Source organism: Phaseolus vulgaris, chromosome 6 (genome assembly GCF_000499845.2).
Source record: "Phaseolus vulgaris cultivar G19833 chromosome 6, P. vulgaris v2.0, whole genome shotgun sequence".
NCBI classification, from domain to species: Eukaryota; Viridiplantae; Streptophyta; class Magnoliopsida; order Fabales; family Fabaceae; genus Phaseolus; species Phaseolus vulgaris.
Genome location: NC_023754.2, coordinates 31,047,108 through 31,074,261, shown reverse-complemented (window position 1 = coordinate 31,074,261; position 27,154 = coordinate 31,047,108). Strand labels below are relative to the sequence as shown.

At 34.6% G+C, this 27,154-nt stretch overlaps 5 protein-coding genes and 1 long non-coding RNA gene across 10 annotated transcripts; 2 read left to right on the top strand and 4 right to left on the bottom strand.

Annotated features, from left to right (window-relative positions):
* Positions 1-534: 534 nt before the first annotated feature.
* Positions 535-2,135, bottom strand: LOC137832921 (RAF-like serine/threonine-protein kinase PRAF). The gene is made up of 2 exons (XM_068641317.1): positions 1,469-2,135; positions 535-1,334 (listed from the first exon to the last, which is right to left on the bottom strand). The coding sequence occupies exons 1-2, from the start codon at positions 1,611-1,613 to the stop codon at positions 643-645; spliced, it is 837 nt and encodes a 278-aa protein (XP_068497418.1). The 5' UTR covers positions 1,614-2,135; the 3' UTR covers positions 535-642.
* Positions 2,136-2,255: 120 nt separating this feature from the next.
* On the top strand, positions 2,256-11,698 carry LOC137832918 (MACPF domain-containing protein At4g24290). 4 transcript variants are annotated; one of them, XM_068641312.1, is made up of 9 exons: positions 3,220-3,402; positions 3,497-3,814; positions 3,915-4,199; positions 4,940-5,178; positions 6,074-6,272; positions 7,225-7,290; positions 7,375-7,561; positions 8,975-9,141; positions 10,619-11,698. In XM_068641312.1, exons 3-9 carry the CDS (start codon positions 3,939-3,941, stop codon positions 11,306-11,308), a joined length of 1,809 nt encoding a protein of 602 aa, XP_068497413.1. In that variant the 5' UTR covers positions 3,220-3,402; positions 3,497-3,814; positions 3,915-3,938; the 3' UTR covers positions 11,309-11,698. The 4 variants fall into 4 exon arrangements, with proteins under 4 accessions (XP_068497415.1, XP_068497414.1, XP_068497412.1 ...); XM_068641314.1 differs by lacking the exons at positions 3,220-3,402; positions 3,497-3,814 and adding an exon at positions 2,256-2,829; XM_068641313.1 differs by lacking the exons at positions 3,220-3,402; positions 3,497-3,814 and adding an exon at positions 2,285-2,803.
* Positions 11,699-13,822: 2,124 nt separating this feature from the next.
* LOC137833597 (uncharacterized) lies at positions 13,823-14,551 on the bottom strand. The gene is made up of 2 exons (XM_068641938.1): positions 14,369-14,551; positions 13,823-13,966 (listed from the first exon to the last, which is right to left on the bottom strand). The coding sequence occupies exons 1-2, from the start codon at positions 14,549-14,551 to the stop codon at positions 13,823-13,825; spliced, it is 327 nt and encodes a 108-aa protein (XP_068498039.1).
* A 115-nt stretch (positions 14,552-14,666) lies between these two features.
* LOC137832915 (uncharacterized) lies at positions 14,667-15,589 on the bottom strand. The gene is made up of 3 exons (XR_011084635.1): positions 15,370-15,589; positions 15,090-15,118; positions 14,667-14,810 (listed from the first exon to the last, which is right to left on the bottom strand). It is a non-coding gene; the product is annotated as an uncharacterized lncRNA (long non-coding RNA).
* Positions 15,590-18,388: 2,799 nt separating this feature from the next.
* Positions 18,389-23,268, top strand: LOC137832913 (uncharacterized). Its single transcript, XM_068641305.1, has 8 exons — positions 18,389-18,607; positions 18,834-19,474; positions 19,576-19,653; positions 20,146-20,389; positions 21,328-21,418; positions 21,831-21,969; positions 22,358-22,777; positions 22,920-23,268. Exons 2-8 carry the CDS (start codon positions 18,860-18,862, stop codon positions 23,115-23,117), a joined length of 1,785 nt encoding a protein of 594 aa, XP_068497406.1. The 5' UTR covers positions 18,389-18,607; positions 18,834-18,859; the 3' UTR covers positions 23,118-23,268.
* Positions 23,269-23,661: 393 nt separating this feature from the next.
* LOC137832914 (uncharacterized) lies at positions 23,662-27,016 on the bottom strand. Of its 2 annotated transcripts, none has more exons than XM_068641307.1 (10): positions 26,598-27,016; positions 26,476-26,532; positions 26,312-26,389; positions 26,174-26,227; positions 25,374-25,456; positions 24,961-25,060; positions 24,823-24,885; positions 24,274-24,546; positions 24,114-24,174; positions 23,662-24,025 (listed from the first exon to the last, which is right to left on the bottom strand). In XM_068641307.1, the coding sequence occupies exons 1-10, from the start codon at positions 26,844-26,846 to the stop codon at positions 23,922-23,924; spliced, it is 1,122 nt and encodes a 373-aa protein (XP_068497408.1). In that variant the 5' UTR covers positions 26,847-27,016; the 3' UTR covers positions 23,662-23,921. The 2 variants fall into 2 exon arrangements, with proteins under 2 accessions (XP_068497408.1, XP_068497409.1); XM_068641308.1 differs by having other exon boundaries at positions 25,374-25,453; positions 26,598-26,966.
* Positions 27,017-27,154: the final 138 nt, after the last annotated feature.

Sequence of the window (27,154 nt, the reverse complement as noted above, 5' to 3'; positions counted from 1 at the left end):
TAAAAATTTTCAGTTTGTGTACTTTTTAATTTATTTGATTTGATTATATAGAAGATGTCGAAGTCACCACCACCACCTACTAGAATTTAAAATGGTGCATTCAGGCCATCATCTTTGAAGTCCCAAATGTTGTCAGCTTTTCCAATGCCCTCTTTTAATTTACTATTTCTCTTTTTGCTCTTCCCCTCAGCTGTATCCATATCTAATCAAATCCTGAATGCATGGCTAAATTTGAGGTTCTCTCAGGCTTATCTGCACACTTGGAACAAGTTATAAACTATCAACAAAAAATTAACGATTAAATTAGTTGAAACGCATAAAGATACAATAGTGGTTGGTTAGTGTGGAAGGAAATAAAAAAAAAAGGTTATAATTTTTAAACTCAAACATGATATTTTATCAGCACATATATTAAAATGTTCATCCTACATTATACATACTTTATCTTGAAAAGTTTGAAGTCAGTTAAAAAAAGAGAGTATGTTTTAAAAAGGTAGTGTTTGTGGAATTTGAAAAGAAAAAAAAGGAGGAGAATTTAGCAGAGAGTGGCTTTGATTGATAGGTGTGTCCTTCTACAAAAGTTGTCCCCGAAAGAATTGTATATACAGAGATGAGATGAGATGGGGAAGAAGGAGGTGGGGTTTAGTCCCATACAGTTTTCCTTCTAGGACTTCTGGAGAGGCTATGAAGGGGAAGATGGGCATTCCCATAGGCTGCAGAGTCATCAGGGTAGCCGCCGTAGCCTCCTCCTCTGTGGGGTTGTTGTCTGGTGTTTGAGTAGTGGTAGTTAATGGAGGTACCCCTTCCTCCAAGCCTTCCCATTTGAGGATCTTGGGGTGGTCTAGAAGTAGAGAAAGAGGGATAGTTGTGAAAAGGAAGATGGGGATGATGCTGCTGATAATGATGACCTTGCTGATCCAATCCACCCATGTTCGTCAGATTCGGAGAGCTTCGCACTCTCTGCATCGCACTACAATGGGAATTGGAATTGGGAAAGCGAGGGGAGTACATGTCCCCTGCATCGGGTGAGGTTGATACAGGGGAAGAACAGGCAGAGCCCCTGGTAGCCCTAGGGCTTGTTCGGAGGATCCCATTGATGGCGTCGATGTAACGCTGCTCCAAGAGATAGGGTTCGGAGGCAGGCAGAGGCGGCCGGAAAGGGGGAAAGAGGAACGCACGGAGCAATCCGGTGTGGTGGCGGTCGTGCTCCTGGATCATGTGCTTCACGTCTTCCTCCGTCCTAACCGACACCAACGCGTCCAGATCTTCGGGGACGAGCTGGTACTTGAGCACCACCTCCCCCTCCACCATGCTCCCCACCTTCTTCATCAGCTCTGAAATCAATTCATGCAATGCAATGCAATTCAATTCAATTGAAATTAAGGTGAATTCAGTAGTTGAAATGGAAGAATTGAATTGAAATTAGGGTGAATTGAATTGAATGGTTGAAACGGAAGGGAGGGGGTACCGGAGAAGGTGATGTCGCGGTGCACTGAAACGACCCGAGTCTCGCCGCCGACGTACCTGAGGAGGCCGTCGGAGGGCCGTGGAAGGACCTTGCCGGCGTAGCTGCAGAGGAATTTGACTTTGTTTTTGGGCGAGTCCTCTCCCATGGATTATTATTATTATTATTATTATTATTATATGAAAAGTGAAAAGTGAATGAAAGATTTATTATATAATCCAAATATCTCTCTTTCAAATTGAATCTCAACAACACAATTTTCCACTATTCCCGCTCCTTATTTTACCTATTTCTTTCTATTATAATTATTTATCTTAACTCAATTTCCTATAATTCACTATTTTTTCTATTTCATTCCAATTTCCTATAATTCACTAATTTATTCTATTCCTATCATCTTAATAAATTGTAATTAAATATTAACTAAAAATTTAATCAAAATTACTTCTATTCTAACGACTTCGGTTTTATTGCCTTTATTAGTAATATAATTTTCATTAAAAATCATTCCCAATTCATCTATTACTTTTGCTAAAGTCTGTAACAAGATTTCTTCAGAAGAAAATAATTATTACAAGAATAGAAGTTGTTGATTTACGTAATAAACATCCTCGTAAATATCTGATCTGTCACCCACTCAAAGTTGTTGGACCAAAGCCACATGTTTTGAAAAAAACCTTTTTTAGTTTATATTAATGTTTCACATGATTACTGTTACTCAATTATTAGAAATGATGTAAAATAATTGGCAGTGAAAAGAAAGAAATGAAGGAAGAAGAAAAAGTTGATTAATCTTATGGAAGTTTGAGATCACAATTCACAATCTAGTTTTGCAATATGAAAGATGATGATAAATGAGAAAGGTGTGATGTCTGAGAAGTGAAGAGTGAAGACTAGAATGGGAATCGAAGAAGCCTCTTACATGCTTTCAGGATCTTCATCTTCATCCTCACTCCCCTCTCCTCCTTCGATTCTTCAATGCCCGATTCCATTGCTGTCTCATCGATCCTGCAGTACCTCTCTGAAACCGATGAAGATCTTCCCATTGAGAATGCCCTTTTCATTGTAACTTCAAACCCCTCTGATGCAGAACAACACCTGCTTGAAACTGAAGCACTCCTACCCAGTATCACTCCGAATATCTCTCCTTTCGCATCACCTGCTTCAGAGCTGCAATCATCCATGGATCTTGCCTTCTGGGTGCCAATCCTTCCATACCCATTCCTCATGTTTTTGCTCATTAACTGTGGGTAGCAGAGAGACACAGAGACAAGACAGAGACAGACAGAGAGACTATGATGTCATGTGTAGATGACTAAATAAAATGAATGTGCAGAGGTAGCACTAAACTAAGTAGTACATGTGTATGTAATGTTACACTCACTGTAAAATCCATTACCATCTTTTACTTTCTTCCTATGTTTCTTCACTACTCTCACTGTTTCACTATCTTTTTTTTACCATCTTTCAACTTTTTACACTTTTTACTTTCCTCATGCTAAATACATTTACTTTTCATTCGATATCTTGTACAAAAATAGTGAAAAGATGTTTGATTACAAAATAAGATTAGTCTTAGAAATAGTTGAATATGCAGATAATAATTTGCAAATTATAGTTTGCAAGGAAAAGTAGAATGAATGTTTGAGAGAGAATGGGTGAATGCTATTATTGCTCTCACTCTTTCTCTTTCTCATTCAATAGTCAATACTTTTAAATTAATTATTAATTACTTCAAATGTAAGTCCACCTCTGTTCCAGTTTCCATTTGTCTCTCTCTCCCTCTCTCTCTCTCTCTCTCTCTCTCTCAACCCACCATTTCAAGAATCCAACTTTTACTTTAGGGTTTTGAAATCCCAGCTACAAACCACCCACTGCTGAGCCTGATCGCTGATTGGGTATTGGGCGGCGCCTCCATTTTCAGGGCCATAGAGAAAGTGTGGAAGCTCATCTTGCACCGTAATTATGTACGCTTTAAGCACTAAATTTGGTTTAATTACAAGTTTTGACTAAGAATGCGTTTGTTTGAAGTACATGCTGAGCTCTGGGGTGTGTGGGGCATCCAATTCCTGAATTGCAGCCTAGCTTTTCATTTGTGGGGCACTGTGCAGAGACTTCACCAGGCTATCATGAATCATTGCGCCAAAAAATATATATTACTGTCGCTTTTTAATTTCCTTTTTCAGCCCAGCTTAAAGGAGTAAATGCTTTACTAGTTTTGCACCATTCTCTCCTCGAAATTTCTCCTTTGTCGGTTTTGAGATCAATCTTAAGTTTCTCTTTTCTAGTTAGTTGCCCCAGTAATCATTTATAGTTTGGTTTCTATGCATGGTCTGTGTGTTTTAGAAGGTGACTCCATGTATTATATGTGTTAACAAAGCTCCTAATTTCTGACACAAAATGATAACTGCTTAAGAGTGCTGAATTGTGGGATTTGGTTCCTTTTCAGTGAAGAGAAATGATATGCTAAGATATGGCACTTAAAGTTCCCGCTCCTGTAGCTGCTGAGATTGCAATTGGGTCCATCGGTCGTGGTTATGATATATCCACTGATATAAGGCTTAAATATTGTAAAGGAGATTCTGTAAATTCACGCTTGATTGAGATAGATGAAAATTATGTAAGAGAGGTTGTACTACCTGGTGGAGTTTCCATACCAAATGTTTCCAAATCAATTAAATGTGATAAAGGGGAACGCACTCGGTTCAGGTCCGATGTTCTGTCTTTTCAACAGGTAAACTTTCCTGTTTTACTTCTGGAGGTGAATTGAATTCTGAAATCATGCATTGTTTAATGAAATTTTTGGCTGTTACTTAGAAATAAACTACGAGCATTGTTGTGCATCTTTTTACCCATTTCCTTTCACGTCAGTGTTTTGCTCATGATCCCCCTTTGGAATGCACTTTTTAGTAGATGATAGATGGAATGTATATGAAGGTCTTACTCTAGCTTCATATTTCAAAAGTGAACAGGTGTTTGGTCATCATCACTGTCAAAACTTTACTGTTATGTGTTTGAAACCATGATGCATGATGAAATTTGTTCAGTATGATGTGTCCTGGTTGATTGGCTTTGATAACACCCTCTGTTTAAAGCCAACGGGGGATTGGCTCAACAGGTAGTATCTGTCAGTTTGATTGCTGTTGGTTTTCTTTCCTTGGTAGGCCATATGTAAATAATCTTATAAGCTATTGCAAAAGCATCTGACATGCCCTAACCGCTTAGTGTGTTATATGTATCACTAAGTAGGCAAATCATCTTCAAGTTATAAATCTGTTGGTAGGTTTCTAAAGGCTTTTGATCTTTGAATATTTATGCTTCTGCGTGCTTTTGAAGGGACAGAACAAAATATTTCTTTTGTTTATAATTTGCTATTGCAGTGGTAATGACTTTCTTTTTGTCAGCATTTTAAGTTTTAAGAAACATGCATTATCTCCTGTTCAGTGGCTGTTTACTTCATTTAAATGCTTTCAGATGTCAGAGCAATTCAATCAGGACTTATCTTTGACTGGGAAAATACCATCAGGGCTTTTCAATACAATGTTTGAATTTTCTGGTAGTTGGCAGAGAGATGCAGCCCTTACAAAGTCCCTCGCTTTTGATGGGGTGTTAATTACACTATATACTGTTGCATTGGAGAAGTCTCAAATGGTCCTCTGCGACCATGTTAAAAAAGCTGTGCCATCATCGTGGGACCCACCTGCTTTAGCAAGGTGAATTGAGTTTTGTTAATGTAATCTTGATCAGACGGTTTCTAATTCCTTGTCAAATGAAATATCATCACCCTCTAAGTTCTAGTTTTGACATCTTGGTCAGCTCTTGGAACTATGGAGGCCTTCAGATCTCTAGCTTCTTAATGATTGAGGTTCTGTGGGCCTTAAGCAGATTCATTATAGCAGAAAGATAGAAATGACCTTTGATGATAATGAACAAATAATAATTCCTTAATGAGGAATATGTGGAGGTTCTCCGATATATTTCTGTTGTTTTATTAATAACCCCAGTATTATATATTTTTCCATTTCTATTTTCACCTTTGTATGATAGGTAGATGTAATTCTGGGAATGGCGGCATAAATGAGGTGAATTGTAAAAACACATTCACGTCATTACACAGTCGCTATCTGAATATTCTTTTAAAAAGATTCAATTTCATTAAGCTGACAAGATTACATAGTTTTAATTGAACTTTTCTTTGCTGATCAATCTCCTTTTTATGGAAAAATTTGACTTGGGCTTATAAATAACAGCAATAACAACAACAATAGGAGGTTCATTGTTGATGTATGCCTTTTATAAGCCAAATTTATGTGATAAAAGCTTATTTTGGCATATTTGTTCTCTTGTTTTGGTTGTTTATTTGCATTTAAATGTTCTAGTGGTGCTAAGTTCTAAACTTCTTATCAAATTAGGACTAATTTGGATATAATATATTTCTTCATTTAATGCAAATTTTTCAATTTTTGTTTGTATGGCTTAATCATGTTGACAAGCAACATAAATTGACTGTCTTAAAAATTATTTAATTCTAATAGAATAACTCGTTTTTCTTTTTACTGTATTTTTTGTTTGAGACTCTGGCCAACTGTTACTATTCACAATTCTCAGGTTTATTGATACCTTTGGCACCCATATAATTGTTGGTATGAAAATGGGGGGAAAAGATGTTATATATTTGAAGCAGCAACACTCATCAACTCTTCAACCTGCTGATGTTCAGAAAAAATTGAAAGAGATGGCAGATAGGAGGTTTCTAGATGCCAATGGCCATTATGTTGCTTCTGATCATGTTTTCCCTAATAACAAGGTTTGTGAGCAAATTTTTTATCTTGGGACCAATCACTATTTATCCTGCTATTTTATGAAACATCTCAATACTTTTGTCTAGTAGACTTTATGCCTAATTCAAAGGACTAGATATTTGTGGATAGATAGTGGCTCGATTGGGGTAACACGATAGACTAACAAACTTTACTGGGATAGGTTATATCATCTTAGAAAATGAATTTTAAACCTATCTCAATTGTAAGGTGAGTTTTGCACTGACATTTAAGCTATAATTTAGTCATGTCTCTAATTGATATGAAATCTCTAATTTAGAATGATTATGATATTTGATCGAGTCTTGTACTGTGTTTTGCTTTGATATTCATGCATTTAATGTTGGTTCCAGGGCTCCCTTCCCATGTATAGTTTGATTAAACATTGTAATAGCAAATGGAAATGATATTTGCGTGAACTATGTGGTATGCTACAATTTGGGCCATAAAAAATAAAGTTACAGCGAATCATAGATGTTACTAAATGACCTGTTTGGAGTGTGGGACAAGTGTGTATAAATTTGTGCAAGTGTCATTACTCATTATTTTTTGAGTGCATGGTTCATAAATTGTAATTATTTTCTTGAATAATATAATATCATCTTTGTAATGTATAGGAACCATATGTAATGAGAAAAGGGAGATAGGGATGGGAGTGTTCACATGTGAATTTAGAGATAAAAGGGGCTATGGGAGGTTAGTTAGAGCAGTGACTGACTAATTGAGAGAAGAAGTTAGGGAAGAGTCTAGAGGTCTATACTTTGAGTTGGAGGGTTATGAATCTGCAATCCGTACTATTTTAATATCTTCAATCGCTCATCTCTGATCCTGTCTTCCATTGATACAGACCCATATATATTTTCTGTCAATAAGCATTTTGTTATCTTCCTATATTGGATTGAAACTTGACAGTATGTAATCAATATTGCTTCTCTACAGTTTGGAATCAGGGAGCAGAGGCTAACATTTGCCAATATTAGTCCATCGAGTTCTTATTCACATGAGGTGTGCTTAAAATATTTAACTTTTACAATATTTTTAGTATTTGTATTTACCATAGCAATTGTACTTATTTTTTTTTTACCACAGGATATTGTAAGCATTTGCAAGAGGAGGGGTGGGAGTGATGACAGAAACCTATCCCACAATGAGTGGTTGCAAACTGTTCAGTGTGAGCCTGATGTGATCTCAATGTCATTCATTCCAATTACATCTCTATTGAATGGAGTGCCAGGGAGTGGATTCTTGAGCCATGCCATAAACCTTTATTTACGATGTAAGCAATTTTTTTTTTCTTTACATATGTTCTATCTAAATAATACTTCCTTTTGGTATTTGATTGTAACAGTTGTCCATTATGTTGTGGACTGAGCGATTCTGTTGGGTGCAAAATTTTATAGTTTATGGTTTACTATTAATAAACTTGTGAAGTCCACCCCTGCCCCACTTTTTGAAGCACTGAAGCAATTATTGAAAGTTTAGATAGCTTGCAAGTCTTTTATTCATAGGAGAAGTATTCTTACTGCAACTGAGCTATTGTAGACAGTTGTCTTGTAGAATGACCACCAGCCTGGTCTCTCTACCTTTTAACTGTTCTTGTTGCATGACCAAAAATACTTGTGATCTTTGTCTGGATGGTTATAGACTTCCCATTACATTCTGTTAGACTTTCCTTTATATTCATTGAGTTTTGATCATCTTCTGGCTGAATGCATAATAAGTTTTGAATTAACAAATCCCCAGGAATATTATAAATTGTATTGATCACCGGAGACTGACATTGTATAAAAGTGAAAGTATTTTTCATATTTTTTCATAGTTGGAGTGGTATTTGCTCTATACATTAAAACTGGGAAAAACATCATTTGTCTTGTGGGATAGTCATATGGCTTCTTACACCACTCTGATCTTCTTGACTATCTCCCAAAACACAGGTCAGAAGGAGACCCTTATCAACTTTACTTTTTCCTAACCAGGATTAAAGAATTCAATTGCTGACACTGTTATTCGTTTATTTCAAAGAAAGTAAAGACAGTATTTTGATGCTTTACAGAAAAAAATATTCAATCTGTTAAAAACTGAATCATCTTCATTCCTTTGGATCAGCTGACACTTCAAATTTCCAGCCTTATGTTTGTTTTCAGAAGCAAAATGATTTTCTAGGATGTAATTTTTACCCTGGAGGCTCATGATTTTTTTAATTGATCATTTTATTCTCTTGGCTGTGAAGGAAAAATGTCATTTGAATAGAATAGAAGCGTTCGATTCCTTTGCTTGTTGAAGTTCTTTTTCATTCTATTTGTTAATTCAGTTGGCTTTGAATTAACCTACTGTCATGAATTCTTTAAAAGATTCGCCTTACCAAACATAATAATATTCAGTTGGAGAAATCTGTGTGCTGACATTAGGAGAGTGCATAGCTGCTCCCACAAGGACTTAATAGCGTTTAGGCATTGCTTTGCAATACCGAGTAATGAAACATATGAAAACATACCCTTATTAGTAGAATAGTGATTAGATCTTAGTGATTCATATATGCATCATTACACTGCCCAGGGCTTAGATTTTTCTCTTAAAATTAAATTCCCATGGATCACTTTTTTTTCATTGTTTGTCTTCAATTTTGGTTTATTCCAGATTGATTACCTTTACTGGTTTAAAATGCTTCATTATGTATTGAATCTTGCAGATAAACCACCGGTTCAAGAGCTCCACCAATTCTTGGAATTCCAGCTGCCAAGGCAGTGGGCACCTGTATTCAGTGATCTTCCACTTGGTCCACAACGGAAGCAACGAAGTTCTGCTTCTTTACAGTTTAGCTTCATGGGTCCAAAGCTTTATGTTAATACCACACAGGTGAAACTTTGTTCTTTGGTCCTAGATATTTAGGTATTGATTGGTTTTGCCTCTCTGGGTCATAACATAACTAATCACATTCAAGTCTTTTGGTTTGTGTGACGGAATTTCGGGGAGAACAACTCCGAGGACGTCCACAACTAGAAGCAGGGAAACCAGAATTAAGAATGGTAACTATCGCTGACAGAAAGAAAGAGAAAACAGAGATAAAATTTTCGAGAAAGAAGTATGTGATTTGTGTAAACATTTTTCCATTGATATTTGAAGGTTGTGGCCATCTTGCCACTGCCTGAATTTTAGAGGGGTCAGTGGACAACATGATCTTGGATATAATTTCTGGTCCTGAATAATTTGGAAAATTGTCTTGAGATGCACCACATGATCCTAAAGTGTAGGGCTGTAAACAAGAATGTCGTAGAAAAGGTTGATGACAAACCTTTAATGCTTGGAATAAAACAGGAACATTGGTTAACCCAATGGCATAGCCAAATATTAGAAATGCCGGGGCATGAGTCTTAAAGTTGTCTTGTATTCTTCTCCAGATTCCATTCTCAGTGGATGGTATCCAGTCTCAAATCCAGTTTACAATACATAATTCACCCCCCTAATTCATGCATCAAATCATCAGTAAGAGGAATTAGAAACCCGAGTTGAAATTTGAGGCACCCTGTCAACTATTGAATTTTTTTATATTCTGATTGAATTTTACAGTATCATGCAATTTTACAAAGTTAGCAGCGTGGGTAATGTATGTTAGTTAGTGTTAAACATTCTGACATGCATCTGGATATTATGCTCAAACAGTGTTGGGGGGTCAAGATACTTGAGTTAAGGCTTGAATTGAAGTTGAGAGTGGGTCCCCATATGCCTCACCAAAACGTAAGGTAACATCAAGAATATACTGGGGCCATCTAGGATAAATTTCAAATCTGGACCTCATATAATTGAGGTGCCATTTTAGTGCAATCTCATCCAAAAGCTAATAGCGCTTTTGATTCAGGGATTTGTTTGTTATCTAGAGAAAAATTGCTCGCATTTGTTTAGCCAGTCCTTAACAGTTTGTGATTTAGTTGGACCAATCAAGAAGGAGAAATATGTGGGAGTAAATATTGTATGAAGAAGCTTTTAGGATTTATTTTTGTTACCATGTAGTGGAACGTAGTCTTACAAACAATAGATGCATATTTTTTGTTCATGTGGTGTAAACTATAATGCTTCGTATATTTTGTTGTCAACATTCATCGATTCAGCATTTTTTAAACTGACATTCTAAACTTTGTGGACGTTGATTCTCTATTTCGTTTGTTTTTTGGGAGGAACATGTAGTGCACTTTCTAGTTTGTGTTCATGGACACAAGTTAAGAACACAGAAGGTTTTTGTTTAAAAAAGCAGTTAAGTAATTAGAAACATTTAATAGGATATATACTAATTTATAACCTCTGTGCTAAAGCCAGGAATAATGTCATGTTATCACAGGTTGATGTAGGTAAGAGGCCAGTAACTGGTCTCCGTCTGTATCTTGAAGGTAAGAAAAGCAATCGGTTGGCAATCCATTTGCAACACCTTTCATCACTTCCAAAAATCTTCCAGCTTGAAGATGACCCAAATGATAACTTTCAGCGGAAGTCTTATGATAGGAGATTCTATGAGAAGGTTCAATGGAAGAATTTCTCTCATGTGTGCACAGCTCCTGTGGAATCCGAGGAGGATCTTTCAATAGTAACTGGAGCACAACTACAAGTTGAGAATTATGGCATAAAAAACATACTCTTCCTAAGAATTAGATTCTCAACTGTGTTGGGAGCTAAGGCAGTGAAGCATCCGGAGTGGGAGGGATCCCCCAAGTTGGGAGCCAAGTCAGGACTGATATCCACTTTAATCAGCCAACACTTCACAGCCACATTTCAGAAGCCGCCGCCGCGTCCAGCAGATGTTAATATCAATTCTGCCGTCTATCCGGGCGGCCCTCCGGTTCCGGTCCAAGCTCCGAAGCTTCTGAAATTTGTTGACACAACTGAGATGAGCAGAGGACCACAAGAGTCTCCTGGCTATTGGGTTGTCTCTGGAGCAAAGCTTGTTGTTGATAAGGGCAGAATTTCTCTCCGTGTTAAGTATTCTTTGCTGACCTTGATATTACCAGATGAAGACATGTTGGATGACTTGTAGCTCATTCTTTCTTTTTTAGGCCTTTCCTTCACCAAACTCTCTTCTGCAAGTCTTCATTTTGTTCTGCAAGTCTTCATTTTGCTATGCTAATCATGGAGGTCTTCTTGCAAAGTTAAAGAGGGGTAGGTGCAAGTTGCTGAAGACTGCAGTGGCTTTCCCCTACCACTGGAGTTCCACTTGTAATGTAAACTTTCACAGTTTAAAACCATGACTTGTTCAAAATTACAATCACAAATCAATTCCACTCTAAACAGTAATATATGTATATCAATTTAATACGCTCAGAAATTATGTTTAAACATTCATTCTCATTACTGATTTGAGTTATGACTTGTTTTAATTTTAAAGTGAATACTTATGAGATGAAGTTATTGATATTTGAGTTTTTTTTACTGGTATATTATTAACTGATGTATCAAATCATGTAGAATTTCTCACTGGCAAAATATAGAGCTACAAAATACTTTCATCCTTTCTTCAGAATTGGAAAAGTGCGAAATAGAAAATTAATCTAAACTTTTAATAAAATCAAGAACATTTATTATAATCCATAATACTTTAACACCAGAAAAAAACATATATAAAGAAAGAAAGAGTAAATCTTTGCAATGTTTTATGATTTGTATATATTAGGAGTGATTTTATTGATCAACCTTATCATCTTTTTTAAACTAGAAATTGATGAGAGATTATTACATTTTGATTAACATTTAATGAATTATTTGTATTAAAAACATGTCTTGATAAAAGATGTACTATTACTTGAAAACAAGATCACTAATTTTGTGACTTGTTAATTATATATATATAAAATTATAAATATAATCAATTTTTATGTAATTTATTATAGTAAAATAAATAATTAAATATAAATATAAAATGATTATATTTTTATTAATTTAAATAATTTAAATTTAGGTATTTTATAAAACAACTTACTTTAATATTTTATTCTAACTATAAATATTTTATTTATTAAAATTTTATAATAAAAATTATTTTTTAAGATTATTATTCTAAAATAAAAAATTTATTTATTAAGATTTTATCATTTTATTTCAATTTTGCTTTTAAAATTACATCAAATTATTTTTAATTTGTCTTTTTCATTTTATTCATACATGTGTGCATGTTAGTTTATATATGAGCAAAGTGAGCCAATAGATTTTTATAGACAATCAAATAGTTATTTCTTATTCAAAGTATCCAATTTTTTATGGTAAGATTAAGTTATTTTCTTAAAAGATGTGCTACGAGAAGGCGAAATTAAGCTAATTTATTGCAGAACCATTTTGACAAAAGCTCTTTTAAAAGTTAAATTCGAAGCTTTTTGAGAATCAAGTTAGAAATATAGGCTATTATGTTTTGTTTTTTAATTTCAATTAATGTTGTTATACTCTTTATATAGAGCCTTTTAATGAAATATCAATAATTTCTAATTCTATATTTCTCATATTTTATCCTGTTTTTATAAATAATTATTAACATCACTGAACACCTTGGTTATACATAAAAGAAAGGTTTCTCACATGGCTATAAATTAATAAAATTAATGATTATATTAAAAATAAACCTTTGATTTATCAAATAATCTACAAATAATGTAATTATTCATGATTCACTAATATAGCAATTACCGAACACAAATATGAGTTGTTTGATGAGTTTGTGTTGTGTTCTTTCAGCTTTTAAGAATACTTCTCTTAAATGACGTGACGGTGTCGGATACGATGACGTGACGGTGTCGGATACTTATATCGAACACCGACATTCTATAACACTTGTAGAACACATATTCGTGAAGTGTCCAATTCAAAAAATATTTATTGAATTTCTTACAATTTTAATACGGTTCTAACACAATTTTAAAAAGAAAAAATACATTAATTAGAAACAAATTGTTTTGAACCAGTCATGAAAAACATCTTTCTGCTCCAAAAAATAATCTATAACATATTTGTGCACATAATATTTATTGTCAATTTATATCATTCATAATTGTATAATATATAGATTCGTATCTCCGTGTTTTACATTTTATATATTGTAGGTATTTTCGTATCTATGTCGTATCAGTATCCGTGCGACATAAAATAAACACTCTCTCATTATACTTCTCCAATCACTAATCTTCTCAAATCTTATTGTCTAACTAAACTATTATCATTGCTACTTTTTGCTCTTAGCTTTCATCCTTCCAAACACTAATCTGTCACGGCATGCATATAATTATGAAAATCAGAAACCAAAACCAAAACTACAATCACTTAAAACTAACACTAAATACTGATAATAATGCAACTACAAACTAAAAAGAAACATTGATGATATGATGCAACTTTAGTTGCTGAAGTTGAAGTACATTAAACTTGGAAAAAACTGGCTTCACATTTTGGCATATAAATACAATATTTTTATGTATAAAATTGACACAGGTGGGTGGTCTCTGAGTATCTGTATACAGAGAGAGGAGAAGTTGATTGATAACATATTGAAGGTTAGGAAAAAAATGCACTAATTAAACAGAAAATGGTGTTCATGAGAAGGCCAATAAGCCCCTTCCCTCTGACAAGGGAGAGGAGCAGGTTGAGCTATGTAGGTAGGATATTGGTGCCCTGGCATCAGCACTGACAAATCAGAAGCAAAACATGCTGGAACCTGTCACAAATAATCAATCACCCTTTATCATTCAACCAACATAACTTCCAAAATATAATCACCAACTTTTTATAGTCTAACATCTCATCTCAAGTAACAACAATCATTTGTCTAAATTAGCCAACTTATCACACACGTATTTTCTTCACGAAAAATATAAGTAACCCTAAAACTGATTTTTTTCACAGTAATTAAGACAAGTATTTCATCAAAGCATCCATGAAATATTAGTTGCAAAACAAAGGCAGAATCACATTATTCTCTTTACTTTAAAACAAATTCTCAAAATTTGATTATGCAGATCAGATAATTATCTCTGAGATTATTATGAAAACATGCAATATATTAATTTTGGCATGCATAAAACGTTGCTGATAGGAAGAAAAGCATGAAGAGACTTACTGAATCTGCATTTCCTTGTTTTCCAGTTGGTACTGGTGGTGAGTGCTCCTGATAACGTGGCATCATAGATTCTGGCGTGGAGAATTGTGAGGTAGGTTTGAACAAATGTTCAAAAATGGCCATTATGAGAAACATTGAAATCAAAATGGCTGTGGCAACAAAACCAAAAGAAATAGCACTCATAGATGTCCCTAAGCTTTTCCATGGACCTTCCTCATCAACTCCTCCTCTCTGTGATGGACCAGGGTTTGAAGATGGATATATGTTCCATGGCTTTGATCTTTCACCGTTCAAATCACTCATGCTACCACCACCTCTATCACACTATCTCCACTTTTCTTTTCTCCCTCTAAAGACACCAAAAATCACTACCTGCAAATAACCTTTATACTCATGGAAGTCTTGTTGTTAGTCCAAAGATCTTTGTCAACACCAACTCTATCTGAAACAAATCAAAATAGAAAGCATCAGTAATCTATTATAAACAGGGAAATTCATGCTCCAAATGGTTTTTATTTTTTAAATTGCTTAAACATTTCTTGAGAAGCTTTTTACAACAATTTCTTTTTTTTCCCCTTATCTTTTATATGCAACACTCTATTCCACAACTAAGATCACCAAAGGGAAGATACAAACATCAGCAAGCATAGGAAAAGGAAAAGCCATGGTGCTATCAAAACAACAATATCATGATTTTTCCTTCAATCAGCATGGAACCAACCTTTGCAACAGTCTACAGATATGAGATGACTGAAAACAAGAATGAAAAGCAGTCAATTTTAAAGGCATTTGTGGGAAGTCTTAAAAGGCACGATAAGATGAATAGTTGAAGTAAAGAAATTGGTGGCCTAATGTAATTATATTAAATGCTAGAAGCACATGTATGCATGGCCTGATAGAATCTTGTAATAATGATATTGAAAAGAAATTTAGCTTGAAGATATGCAGTTCATGTGAATTGACAGAAATAGTTGGAATTAAACTGAAGAGAATAAACTTACCTTTCAATTGATTCAGCTTGAAGTGTGTTGAAGTGCCATAGTTTGAGGCAAGAGCAGAGTTCTTTATGCTATTTTGCTTGACACAAAGATGATGGTGAGAAGGTTAGCTTTATACCGAATACAAAATGTAAAGACAAAGGTGTATGATAATCCTATTGCTACACTTTTCCATTTATATATGTTCCCATGTCGATGATCCTGATGCCTAACTTATTGAATACTATACCTTGTCAGAAGAAGCAAACTTTAAGAATTTAAAAGAATGGGCCTTGTTGTCCCAAGACCCTGAGACCTTTAAAACTAAAAGTAATCGTATTTAAGCCTGGATTTCATCTGGGTTGTTCTTGTTAAATCCAACCCTTTTAGTCACATTAATAGTAATAGTGACTGTTGGTGGGACAAGTGCAAGCAATTATTTCAAACTACGCGAATTTTACGTCTAACTCAATCTCATAAAATCGGCTTATAAAATGAGGTTTGCACCTATATTTATATACTAGGTAATGTCTTAATCTCTAGTTGATGTAGGATCTTTAACATTACTGTTACAAATCACAACATTCCTTTAATACAATGCATTTCAAAACAACAATTTTTCTGATAAACACACATGTAATTAAGATTAAGACTAATACACCGAATGAAATGAGATAGGACCCTATTCCTAACTCTGATGCGAGGATTAAAGCCTAAAGTCTCTCCATGATGATGGCATAAATGTATGGAATTTCCTCACTTCCACCATAACCATTCAAATGTAATCATGAGAAAGATTGCAGTGTGAATCTTGCATAATCTCTCATAAAATCTCCACTGATTAAAAGATATTAAAAGAAGAGAAAAAGGCTGCTGCAATATCGTGCAAATACCAACTCATACATTAATTACATTACATGAGAAACCCAAAAAATGAAATGAACACACCACAAGTAAAATAGTAGCAATGATTGTTACCATATAATTTAAATAAATATGAAAAGGGGAGCGGGAGAATGAAAGTTTGACATCCAACAGCTAAGCAGTAGAAGAGCATTCATGATTCAAGTGAAGAAAGAAATCATTTTATAGTGAAAAAGAAATAAAGCTAGTAAAGCAGTGATGTAGGCCACTTTTATTCCTCTCATGTATGCCCAAAAATAACCTGGTTAAGGGAAAACCATGGCTTTTTGTCAGAATCACTACATCTCAAGAACCCAAACTATGTTTCACCATCGGTCATGTTTTATGTTAAATCAAGTGCACAAGAACCCCATTTCTGTTAATCATTGTTCATCCCCAAAACTCAAAGTAATTACTGAAATGAATGAAGCAATAATGAACAGAAAAATGATTAAAAGAAAAAGCATTCATTGAGTAAAAACATGTTTTGTCAACGAGACAATCACACTGTCTGAGGAATATGAAAGCCTATCTGTAATATCTTGGCAACTAGAAATCCCACGTTTATTAAAGATTAGAACATTTCATAGTATATAAATGAATGCAAACCTCATCTCATAAACCAATTTTATGAGGTTAAGTGAAACTATAAAGTCCACCTTTTAATATGGTATCGTTTGAACTAGGTTTAAAGTTTACCTCTGAATAACAACCCAAAGAAATTGAGGAGAATAGGGGGAAAGTAGATGCAAAACATCACTTTCGCTTTACTGTGTGACAATCAATTAGTTTTAGACGACATTGTCCATAATTATTGCTCAGTTGACACGGATGAAGGGGTAAATTGTGGGCTCCTTATTCCTCAACTTCTCTCAGTACTTGCATTTGAAGTAATCCAAAGAATAAGTGTACAAATTGTGAGTTATTTGAGAAAGAATCAAATTGCAGACACTGTTTGAAAGCAAAAGAGGTGAAGAAAAGAAAAGTGTTGGCCATTTTGCATGTAAGACATGTTTTTCAGAAAAGAAGATGGCCCGTGACAAGAAAGCGCACTAAACAAACAGATTGAAACACAAATATGTCTCCATCTTAAGCAACCTTCACTTTTACAACAAAAATTATGTACCTGTATGGATAAAGAGGAGCTAGATAGTATCAGAAACTAATTGTACAATTACTTATGTGTCGGTAGCCTTCTTACTCGTTCCTTTAAGTTTTCTTCTTTTGTTATCTGTACTTGGTTGGGATGGACCTCAAACACTTAAATAAGTACTTTGTATAAAAATTGTATATTGTAAAGCTTATAACTATCGTTATTGTTATTTATTACGTGTTTTGAGGTGTTTTTTTAGTCCATCGATCTCTAGACTCGAGATTAGCTCGTCCGGTACATACTGATACAATTTACATTGGTGATTGGTTAACGTGGAGGGCAGGCTGTGTTGCACACTGCAGTGCCAATATTTTATGATGAGTGTCACGTTCATGGCCTTTTTCTTCACCTGCTTCTTCCATCATCATCACACCATACTTCATGCAACTCTCACATTTTTCTAATACTTACTCATACCACTTTTTCTTTACTTTTTTAACTCTCATATACAATTCAATAGTAGATAAAATACTAAATAAATAAAATCAATGCACTTTTAATTCTTGTTTTTGGATATCACCATAATTATTCCACTGTAATTAACCCTAAAGAATTTGTTTTCCCGTGGAATTAGATTTGTGGTTTGAAACTGTAATTCTATAATATTGTAAGTGGTTTGAAAAAATAATGTGTTTGAAAGAGGAAATTTAGAGTGATTTTAGAACTAGTCTGAATTATAGACTCAATTGAAAAATGTAATTTTTTTTAGTATAGATTAAAAAATATTAATAGAAACTCAATTTAAAATATTTAAATTTATTAGAAACTAAAAACTTAATTAAGTTTTTAATCTATATCGTAAAAACTCTTTCAGCTGTTTACCTCTTTTAATATAAAATATTATAACTTATATTATTAATAAACGAATAATACAATTTGTACGTCGTATACGTATTACAGTATAGCATAATATTAATTAATATTTACGAATATTTTGATTAATTTAATATTCAATATAAAAATGTTTAATAGTTTAAAGATAAAATTGATAATTTAGAGTTGTTGGGGGTGAATCAGGTGGTAATGAAACGAAGCGTTTTGAAGTTGAGAAGATAGCGGAAGGGAAGGGATTGGATTGAGTCGGCACGGCACGGCGTGGCGGCGTTCTTCCTCCGGCGACTGAAGCTCAGGGAAGCCTTCCCACTGCACAATCACCGGCCTTTCCTTTCTCCCACTTCCGATCTCCACACCCATTTTCCCTTCCTTGTAATTGCTTTCCTCAATTCTCTGATTTCTTCCGCTTTTAATTCTTTTACTCCATAATTTCATTTCATTTAACTCAAATTTACTCTCTTTTTCATTCAATTCATCTCCTCCTTGCCAAACTCTTTTTTGGTGTTTAGTATTACAACTTTTTAAGACCCTTTGATGCATAAATTATTGTACTTTGTAGTGTGGTGATTTATTTTACTTTTGTTTGAATTTGTTTCAGGGTGGTGTTTGGTTTGAAGATAGAAGATGAAGCGCAAGCGTGGGCATAAGAAAGGGAAGGGAAAAGGTAGCACTAACCATGGAATAAGTGGTAACGATAACCTAAGTAATGGTGGGGGTCATAACATGGAAGAAACCTCTGGTTTGGATGAGTTTGGTTATGATAAAGATAACTCTGGAATGGAAGTTGACACACCTTCTTCCACTGGGACGGATCAGCAGCATTACAATCTTGCTAACATAAATCCTGATGGTTCCATTGATAAGGCTATTGGGAAATCCGTTGGACGTGTTAAGGTGAAGCTTAGAACACCTAAAATGTTGGACTCCCAACCCACCTCATCTGATGCTCCCACACAGAGTGATACTGATAAGAGTAGCCATCAGCATGGCCTTGAAAAACAAGGTCTGAGTGCTGAGAGAATGGAGGATAGTGCAAACTCGTTGCCTGATATGAAACTAGGTACTCTGTCAAAGAGAGCTGGTAGCATTAAAATCAAGTCTTCAAAGGTTTTGGGATCAAATGCTGAGCACACAAGCAAACCGTTGTCAGCTTCCACTGAGATCATCCACCCAAAAGAAAGAAAGGCCACTCAACATAGTGCTCTATATAATAAGCAGGAATTGGATGCTTCCTTAGTGGTTTGTTGGAGTTTTGATATAGTTGCTCTTCTTGGTTTTGTTTGCTGTTTCCAAGCATTACATTATCAGTTATAATAATGCATTCGGTTTGTTCTACACAGATTATAAGGAAGGTAATGAAAATGGATGCAGCCGAGCCCTTCAATGTTCCTGTCAATCCCGAAGCTCTGGGAATTCCTGTAAGTAATTTTTTTCCATAGCTTATTAATTGGATGAAACTTATTTTTTTATGTTTGGTTCCCACCCTGGAGATGTTCGATATTTCTCTTCCTCAATTTTTGCCACTGAATCTAAAGTTTGCTTCTTTTTCAGTATTTTGTTTTGTTAAATTTCCTTTTTTCAATGAAGCAGTCTTCTACGCCCTGCATTCTTCCAGAAGTTTTTGTTTAGTAAAGTTTCTCTTCGCATACTAATGTCATGAAGGAAAAAGCACGAGTGATAAATGAGAGAAATTAAAGTAGTACATTCTAGTAGATACTGGGTGGATATTTGTCATTGTTTAACATGCACGAGCTATCTTTTTCTCTCTTGTTAGACATAGAGGTTATATCTTAGAAGGATCTACGATATCTGTTTAGCCATAGAGAATAACGTGATTGATTATAAAACTTGGAACCATTTTTTTTTAAATGTTTACTTGTGTCTAATGTCATACTACTATCTGGAACCAGGATTATTTCGATATCATAGACACGCCAATGGATTTTGGAACTATATGCAGCAATCTTGAAAAAAATGTAAAGTATATGAATTCAGAGGATGTATACAAGGATGTTCAATACATTTGGGACAATTGTTACAAGTATAACAATAAAGGTGACTATATCTTGGATCTTATGAGGCGAGTAAAGAAGAACTTTATGAAGTATTGGACTGCGGCTGGGCTATACAGTGAACTATCAAAAGGGACCAAGGGTGAGACATCCATGTCTATGTACATACATACACACACACAAATATATATATATATATATATATTTTAAAAATACTATCTTTCCCTTTTACTCTGCAAGGATGGAAGATATAAAGCATTTAGCAATGTAGCTCTTGTCTCTGCGTTCTCAGGATCTGTTTTGCATGAAGTATGTCTGGAAATATGTGTCTGTTCATTCTTTTTAATATTTTTGTCATGCAATGGTTTTTAGAGGAATCTTCTGCTTGAGTAGGGTTAGTTTATGTGTAGTTTTTTCTCACTGGCTCTGTCTTTGTCTGTGTTCCTCTACTTTTACATTTTGTTTTTCTGTGGACAGGTGAGGGTGACAATAAATTATAGATATTATCATTTTTAAACTGAGAAATTTTAGTTAAGCAATTTACCTTTCTGAGATGTCACTCTTAAAAGTCTAGCTCCAAAACTTACAAAGTTTTAGAATGATAATTAGTTCTATTTTATCTTGACTTTATTTTGTAATATCTAGCTAGACCCTTTCTATTGTTTAACATAGGATGAATAAAATCCATTCCATCCAATACTTCCTTTTTTCTACCCCTGACTTTGAGGGGTATGGGAAGTTGTTTCCTAATCTACTAACCATCCCATATACAATGGAGTGGAAACTCTCCCCCATTCGATTGTAAAATATCAAAACAAAATTATGATACCTTTATTCAAATACATCCCATCTCTTCCCAGACCCATCATTAGGTATTAGATATCAGAACATATTGGTAACAATCTGGGAAGCTCCCTCCTAAGCAACCAATTCTCTTATCGGAACATATCTTAACCCTATCCCATGAATGAAGACATTACTTTGCATGCATTATCTTCGAAAACTGATGGTTTTAATTTCATGTAAAATGCTTTACTTTGGCTTTCTGATAGCAACATGTCATATGTTTTCATTATGTAGAAAGGACTTCAACAGAAGATATCACACTGTCTGGTGATGGAAAAGTTGGGAAGAGTAGTCAATTGAAGCAGAAGACAAAAAAGCGTCATGGGTGTGTATTCCCAAAATGCAAAATAAGCCTATGTATTATATGATAGTTTAATTCCTTATTTGATAATTGTTCTTACTTAGCATGGAAATATCTGAGTTACCATGGAATTGATAATGTTCGTTGTATTAAATGAACAATAAAAGCTTACAAGTAGATTTTTATTGTAGACTGATACTTTTCTCCCTGAAATTTTATACTCTATAATAGTGTATTCTTCTTTAAAGGTGCGTTATAAATCTCAAGATAGAGAGTTGTATTTTCTTTCAGATAAGTTCTGTAAAATGCATCTTTTGGTTCATTTGTAAGTGTAACTGATTCTAAAAATATTTCAATAATGAGGAGTTCCGGACATCCTTTGATTGATATAATTCATTAAAATAATTTCCATGCTTACTCTTTATCTTATTTGCAGAAGACACCATAAACATGATTGTTTATGTGCTATTTGTGTTCTAAAGCGAAGAAGGAAGGAACGCGAGGAAAATGCTCGAATGGCTAGAGGCAGCTTTGGATCTGGTGGTGATAGCCATGCTAAAGAATTTAAGCACGAGGTATTTTAATGGCTTATTGACTACACTTTATCTTTTGGATGTCTAGCAATTTTTGGAGGCAGTTGTATATATCATGCCTCACTGTGGTAAAATTCTTAACTGAAATGATAAGACCACAACATATTTACTTATTCTGTTTAATAGTCAGACTGGCCTGGTATGCCTGCCTTGGTGCAAAATATAAAGCCAGATATCATAAATCACTGTTTTTTAAGTGGCATGAAAATGATATTCTCGAGCTTGATTTCCCTTATTACTTTAGGTAACATCTGAATCCCAGACATAAAACAAGGGTCATAGTACAAGTATTTAAGAAATCTAAGTATGTACTTTATGAAATCTATGGACAATAACAGAAATAATAATTCTGTACTGCCTTGTTTTTTAGGAATCAATACAAGTAGATAGTCCTGGTGGCGAGGATTCATCATCTAATATGGATGACTCTATGGGCACTGATGGAGATGTTGATGAAGACAAAGGAGAGGTAACAAAGATGGAGATTAGTGAGAAGCAGTGTAGCCCTGCTGAGAGAAAGCTTGGGAGTATTGATGTTGATAATGATGATGACAATGATGACCATGACCTAGAAGAAGGGGATGAGGAGGAGGAGGAGAATGAAGAGGAAGAAGATGAGGAAGATACTGAAATGAACAGTCAGAAGAGAGAGATGGATGAGACTATAAAACATGGTGGAACCTTGGCAGTGAAATCAAATGTTGGTGATGCAATTGTTCTTCATGATGAATATAGAACAAAGCAACAAGAAGGACAAGCCACAGCAGTCCAGCAAGAGAAGAAATACAAGGTATTTCAGTGACTGTCTGGTCTAGTACATTACAGTATTTGCTTAACCAGTCATGCAAGAAAACATATGCTAGAATCCAGTTGCATTAACTTGTCATTATTTGCAGTTGATAAGTGTACTTAATAGTTCAATCTGTTTGTAGGGGTCACAAGGTAAACAGCAGAAAAGTGAGCTCCTTCAGAGTTTATATAGTGAAAACCCCAAGCTTTCAAGTTTGTGTGGAATTCTTTTCCCCCAAAATAGCCAGTGTGTTTGGAATGGACCACACTCACTAATACAGAGGAGAAATTCTGCTCGTACTAGTTCAATTCACGCTGCTATTAGGACTTTCATGGAGTAACTTCTTATCTTGATCGGTTCATTAATAGTTTAGTTGATATCCCTTCATTACATGTTGTATTATAGTCACAATTTCTTTATAGCAACAGCAGATTTTGTAATTTTGCTCTGTTCTTTGTTTACCTTCTATTTTTACCTTCTATTTCGTTTCACTTCTTTGTACCAGGGAGGCAATTTCCTTCTCACTCAGTCTTTTCCTGCAGGGTACTGCTTCTATTTCAAGCTTATAGATCTGGAGTTAGGTTTAAGGCTTATCAGGAAAGAATTTCATGGATAAATTTATAAATTTAATATTAGAATTACAACTTTTCTTAATTATGATTTTATCTCATTATTTTTCTAGTTGGTGCTGCAAAATTTACATGAAAGCAAGTGATTGAAACCCGTTTTACTTATAGAAGTAAACTGCCGATTGGCGATTTTATGTATTATTTATTTAAAACAACACTTTTGAGTCTAATTGAATTTCACTAAGGAAATCTGCATTTACACGTACATTCTATTTAAGCTATATTTTTAGGGCCCAAAATATGGAACAAGATAAATTGAAGAGATTTAGCATCATATTAAAGAGATTTTATAAAATCAACTTGTAAGGAAAATCAACTTAATTTTATCCATAAATCTTACATAAAATATCGTGTACCTTTGTTTAAACAAAGATAACCTAAATGAAGGAGGGTCAGTTGAGAAAGATTTTCTCTATGCTTTTTCTTGAGTGATGAAAAGAAATAGAAGGGGCAAAATTAATCCATTGGATTGAGTCTTGTATAAGGTTTGTGTTTGAGTGAACTGAAAATGTCTGCTAAGTTGTAGGAAGATCATATTTCACCTCTCCCAGGTAAAGACCACATGCAGGGGCCATGGGGCTTGCGGAAGTAACACTCTTGGCATTCAAAATTCTTTCAACTGCAAAGTGCCCATCATGTGAGATCATTTATATTTTTAAGTCGAAACAAAATCAAGTGTACGTAAATAGATATGAATGTAAGAGTACCGTCAGGAATTGTCAAGTTTCCAGTGCCAACAGCCTTGAGAACACCCACAAGTAATCTAACCTGAAATCAATTAGCATGTGTTCCGAACAGGTTGGATTGAATCATAACGCAAAACAAGGAACTTCTTACTGGACTCAATTCAAAGTTAGATTACCCAACCTGATGATAAAGAAAGGAACGTGCTCGTGCTGTTACCACCAGGCAACGATGTCGTCTTCTTTTGCCAAATCCTACATCTTCACTTGAAGTCGTTACTTTATCAATGCATGGACTTGAACTAGGAGGAATGTCAGTTTCAGAGTTGCTAGGGTAGCTACGAGGATCACTACTCACTTTATCATGTCCTTCTCTGTCCATTACAGATGGAAAATGTAGACTTTCAATTACCTCGCTGACATTGAGTTCATCCAAAGTTCTAATTGGTGATTTTGCCTGTAAGCGGGCAATTCTACGTCATATTTTGTTGATAAATACAAAGAAACTTTAGAAACATCAAAACAAGACATGCTAAAAATTCAATCATGACTACTATTTGGTTACTGTATGCTTGTCAAATATATTACAGCGCACTGTGAAGTCCTATCATTCCTCAGAATCAGATGAATGTAGAAGAGTTGGATTGCAAACAAGGTTCCACTTTAGGTTAGACATATTATTAATTAGAATTTTATGAATAATGTTCACACAGATTAGAGAAAAAAATACAACCTGACAACCAGCTGCCCTGAAGGAACTAAAATCATGGCTTCCAACAAGAACCCTGCACGCTTCCTGCATGGATATCATCATTAACTTGCATAGATGGAAGATTGATAATCTGATAAATATACGGAACGATTAACTAACTTGCATAGCTGGAAGATTAAGCTCCTCAGATACGTGCCATGCTCGATCTTTCTCGAAGGTTGACAACGGCTCTGGCCCAGACAGCAAACGATAGAAGTATCTGAATGGTAGTTCCACATAATTAGCAATTACTTCAACAAAACAACATGCACGGAAAAGTAGCTAATGTCAGACATCCTAGATGAACCTTATTGCAATATTCTTCATGACACTATTACACAAAATTAAGGACAATTTCATAAGATCAAGCATCAAATATATTTCATCGACCAAGTCCTTCTCCATTCATAATCCAACAAATAAAAGCTAAGAATGAAAATCTTGCATCAAATAGAACTGTAGAAAGCCGGTGATGCTATATAATTGCAACAGTTGATAATCAATGCAAGAAATCTAGATTCTCAAGAACTCACGTCCGCTCTAGTGCTTTATATCTGGCATGAAAATCAGATGGAACACATCGTACATCGATAACCGTCAAGTCACTGTCATGCTTCTAAAATAAATCAAATTGCCAAGAAACATGTTAGAAGCTTTTGGACATCAGCTAATAAGCAAGATTTGAGAAACAGTTTAGGTTTTCAAAACTGCAACTCCAACTTGGAGAACAAACAAAACACGAAGTTGGTAATAAAATTGGGTCCACAAATTTGTATAATTCATCAATCTTCCTGCAATAGTTTATAAAGCAAACATTCGATAATAATATTAAACATTAAGAATCTGCACAGAAGTCACAAAAAGAAAATCTATTGGGTATGCAAGAGCATTAGAAAATTCCACACTGAATAGAAAAAGAAAAGTGGAAAAAAAAAAAAAAACTCAGGCATTAGCTGTGTGCCTGTGGTGCAAGTTTTCTCCTCAACACAATACATCATGCAGAAGTCAAGAAGAAGATTGAATTTAAATCATAAGATGATGAAAAGTAAATTACAATTTCATCTGCTTTATCCAAGAGAATTACTAAAAAATTACAAGCACGCAGCTATCTTCACAGTTCCTTTCTTCTTCCACGTCATGTAAGAAGATCAAACATTTTCTCAAGACAGAAGAAACAATGTATTTATTTAAAGGGTACAATGTGTTTCAAGTCCCTAATGATTTGGTTATAATTGATTTTAGTCCCTCATTTTAAAATTTGTAATTTTGGTATTATTTTTAAAATCTCGTTGTCCCAATAATTTATTTTGATTTGACCACAAGAAAAAAATACCTGTAAGAAATGGTTCACAGCCCTTCCAACCACAGCAGGTTCATGAGGTGGTAACTACATTTTTACAATGACAAGATGAGCAAATATATATATTGATTAGTATAAAGTTAAGTTGTGAGGTTTATGCAGGAAACGAACCACTTCACCAGGCTTCCTTTTGCTGGTCCGTTGAATATCCACATGACAAACATTTGACAAGGCATGAACTCCAGCATCCTGCACTTCCATACCACAGTTAATCGATACACGATATGCATTACATTGCATTTGTAAATTTTTTGTGAATAGTGAATGATGCTCACAGTTCGACTTGAACAAGAGACAGAGACGGGGTGGCCAACAAATTTAGCAAAAGCTTCCTACAAAACAACAACAGATTTGATGAATGGATGGAAATGGCGATGTGATGTTGTGATTTTGTTACCTCGAGAGCACCGACGACGGTGCGGCAAGTGAGCTGCTTCTGAGAACCGGAGAAGCGAGTGCCGATGTACTCGATTGCAAGGAAATAGCGTTGAATGCCATTTCTAGGGTTTTGAGTCATCTCTTTTTCTTCTTCTTCTTCGTCGTCCTCGTGGGCAATGTGAGTGGAATGCTCGATTTTTGATAACTTGGAAGGCCTATTGTTATCACTGCACTCCAAATCCACAGAATGCTTCAAACTATGTGTCATTGAAATTTCTGTTTGTGAATTCTGTGCAGATTCTTTCTGTTTCTCAGCTAAGCTCAAGAACCCTTTCTGTTTCTCCTTTCGTATACCAGAAGATCTCGGCAGAGTGACCGCTGCTTAATTAAGTTAATAATTAATTAAGTTTTAAGTTATGTGTAATCTATGTCGAACACGTCGATCACTCGTAGAACACGTATCTTATAAAAAAAATATTTATTAGATATGATAATTCTACCATGATTTTAATATAATTTAAAAAATATATATTAATTTTTTAAAAATTTAAATTTATTATGTAAAATTTTATTATG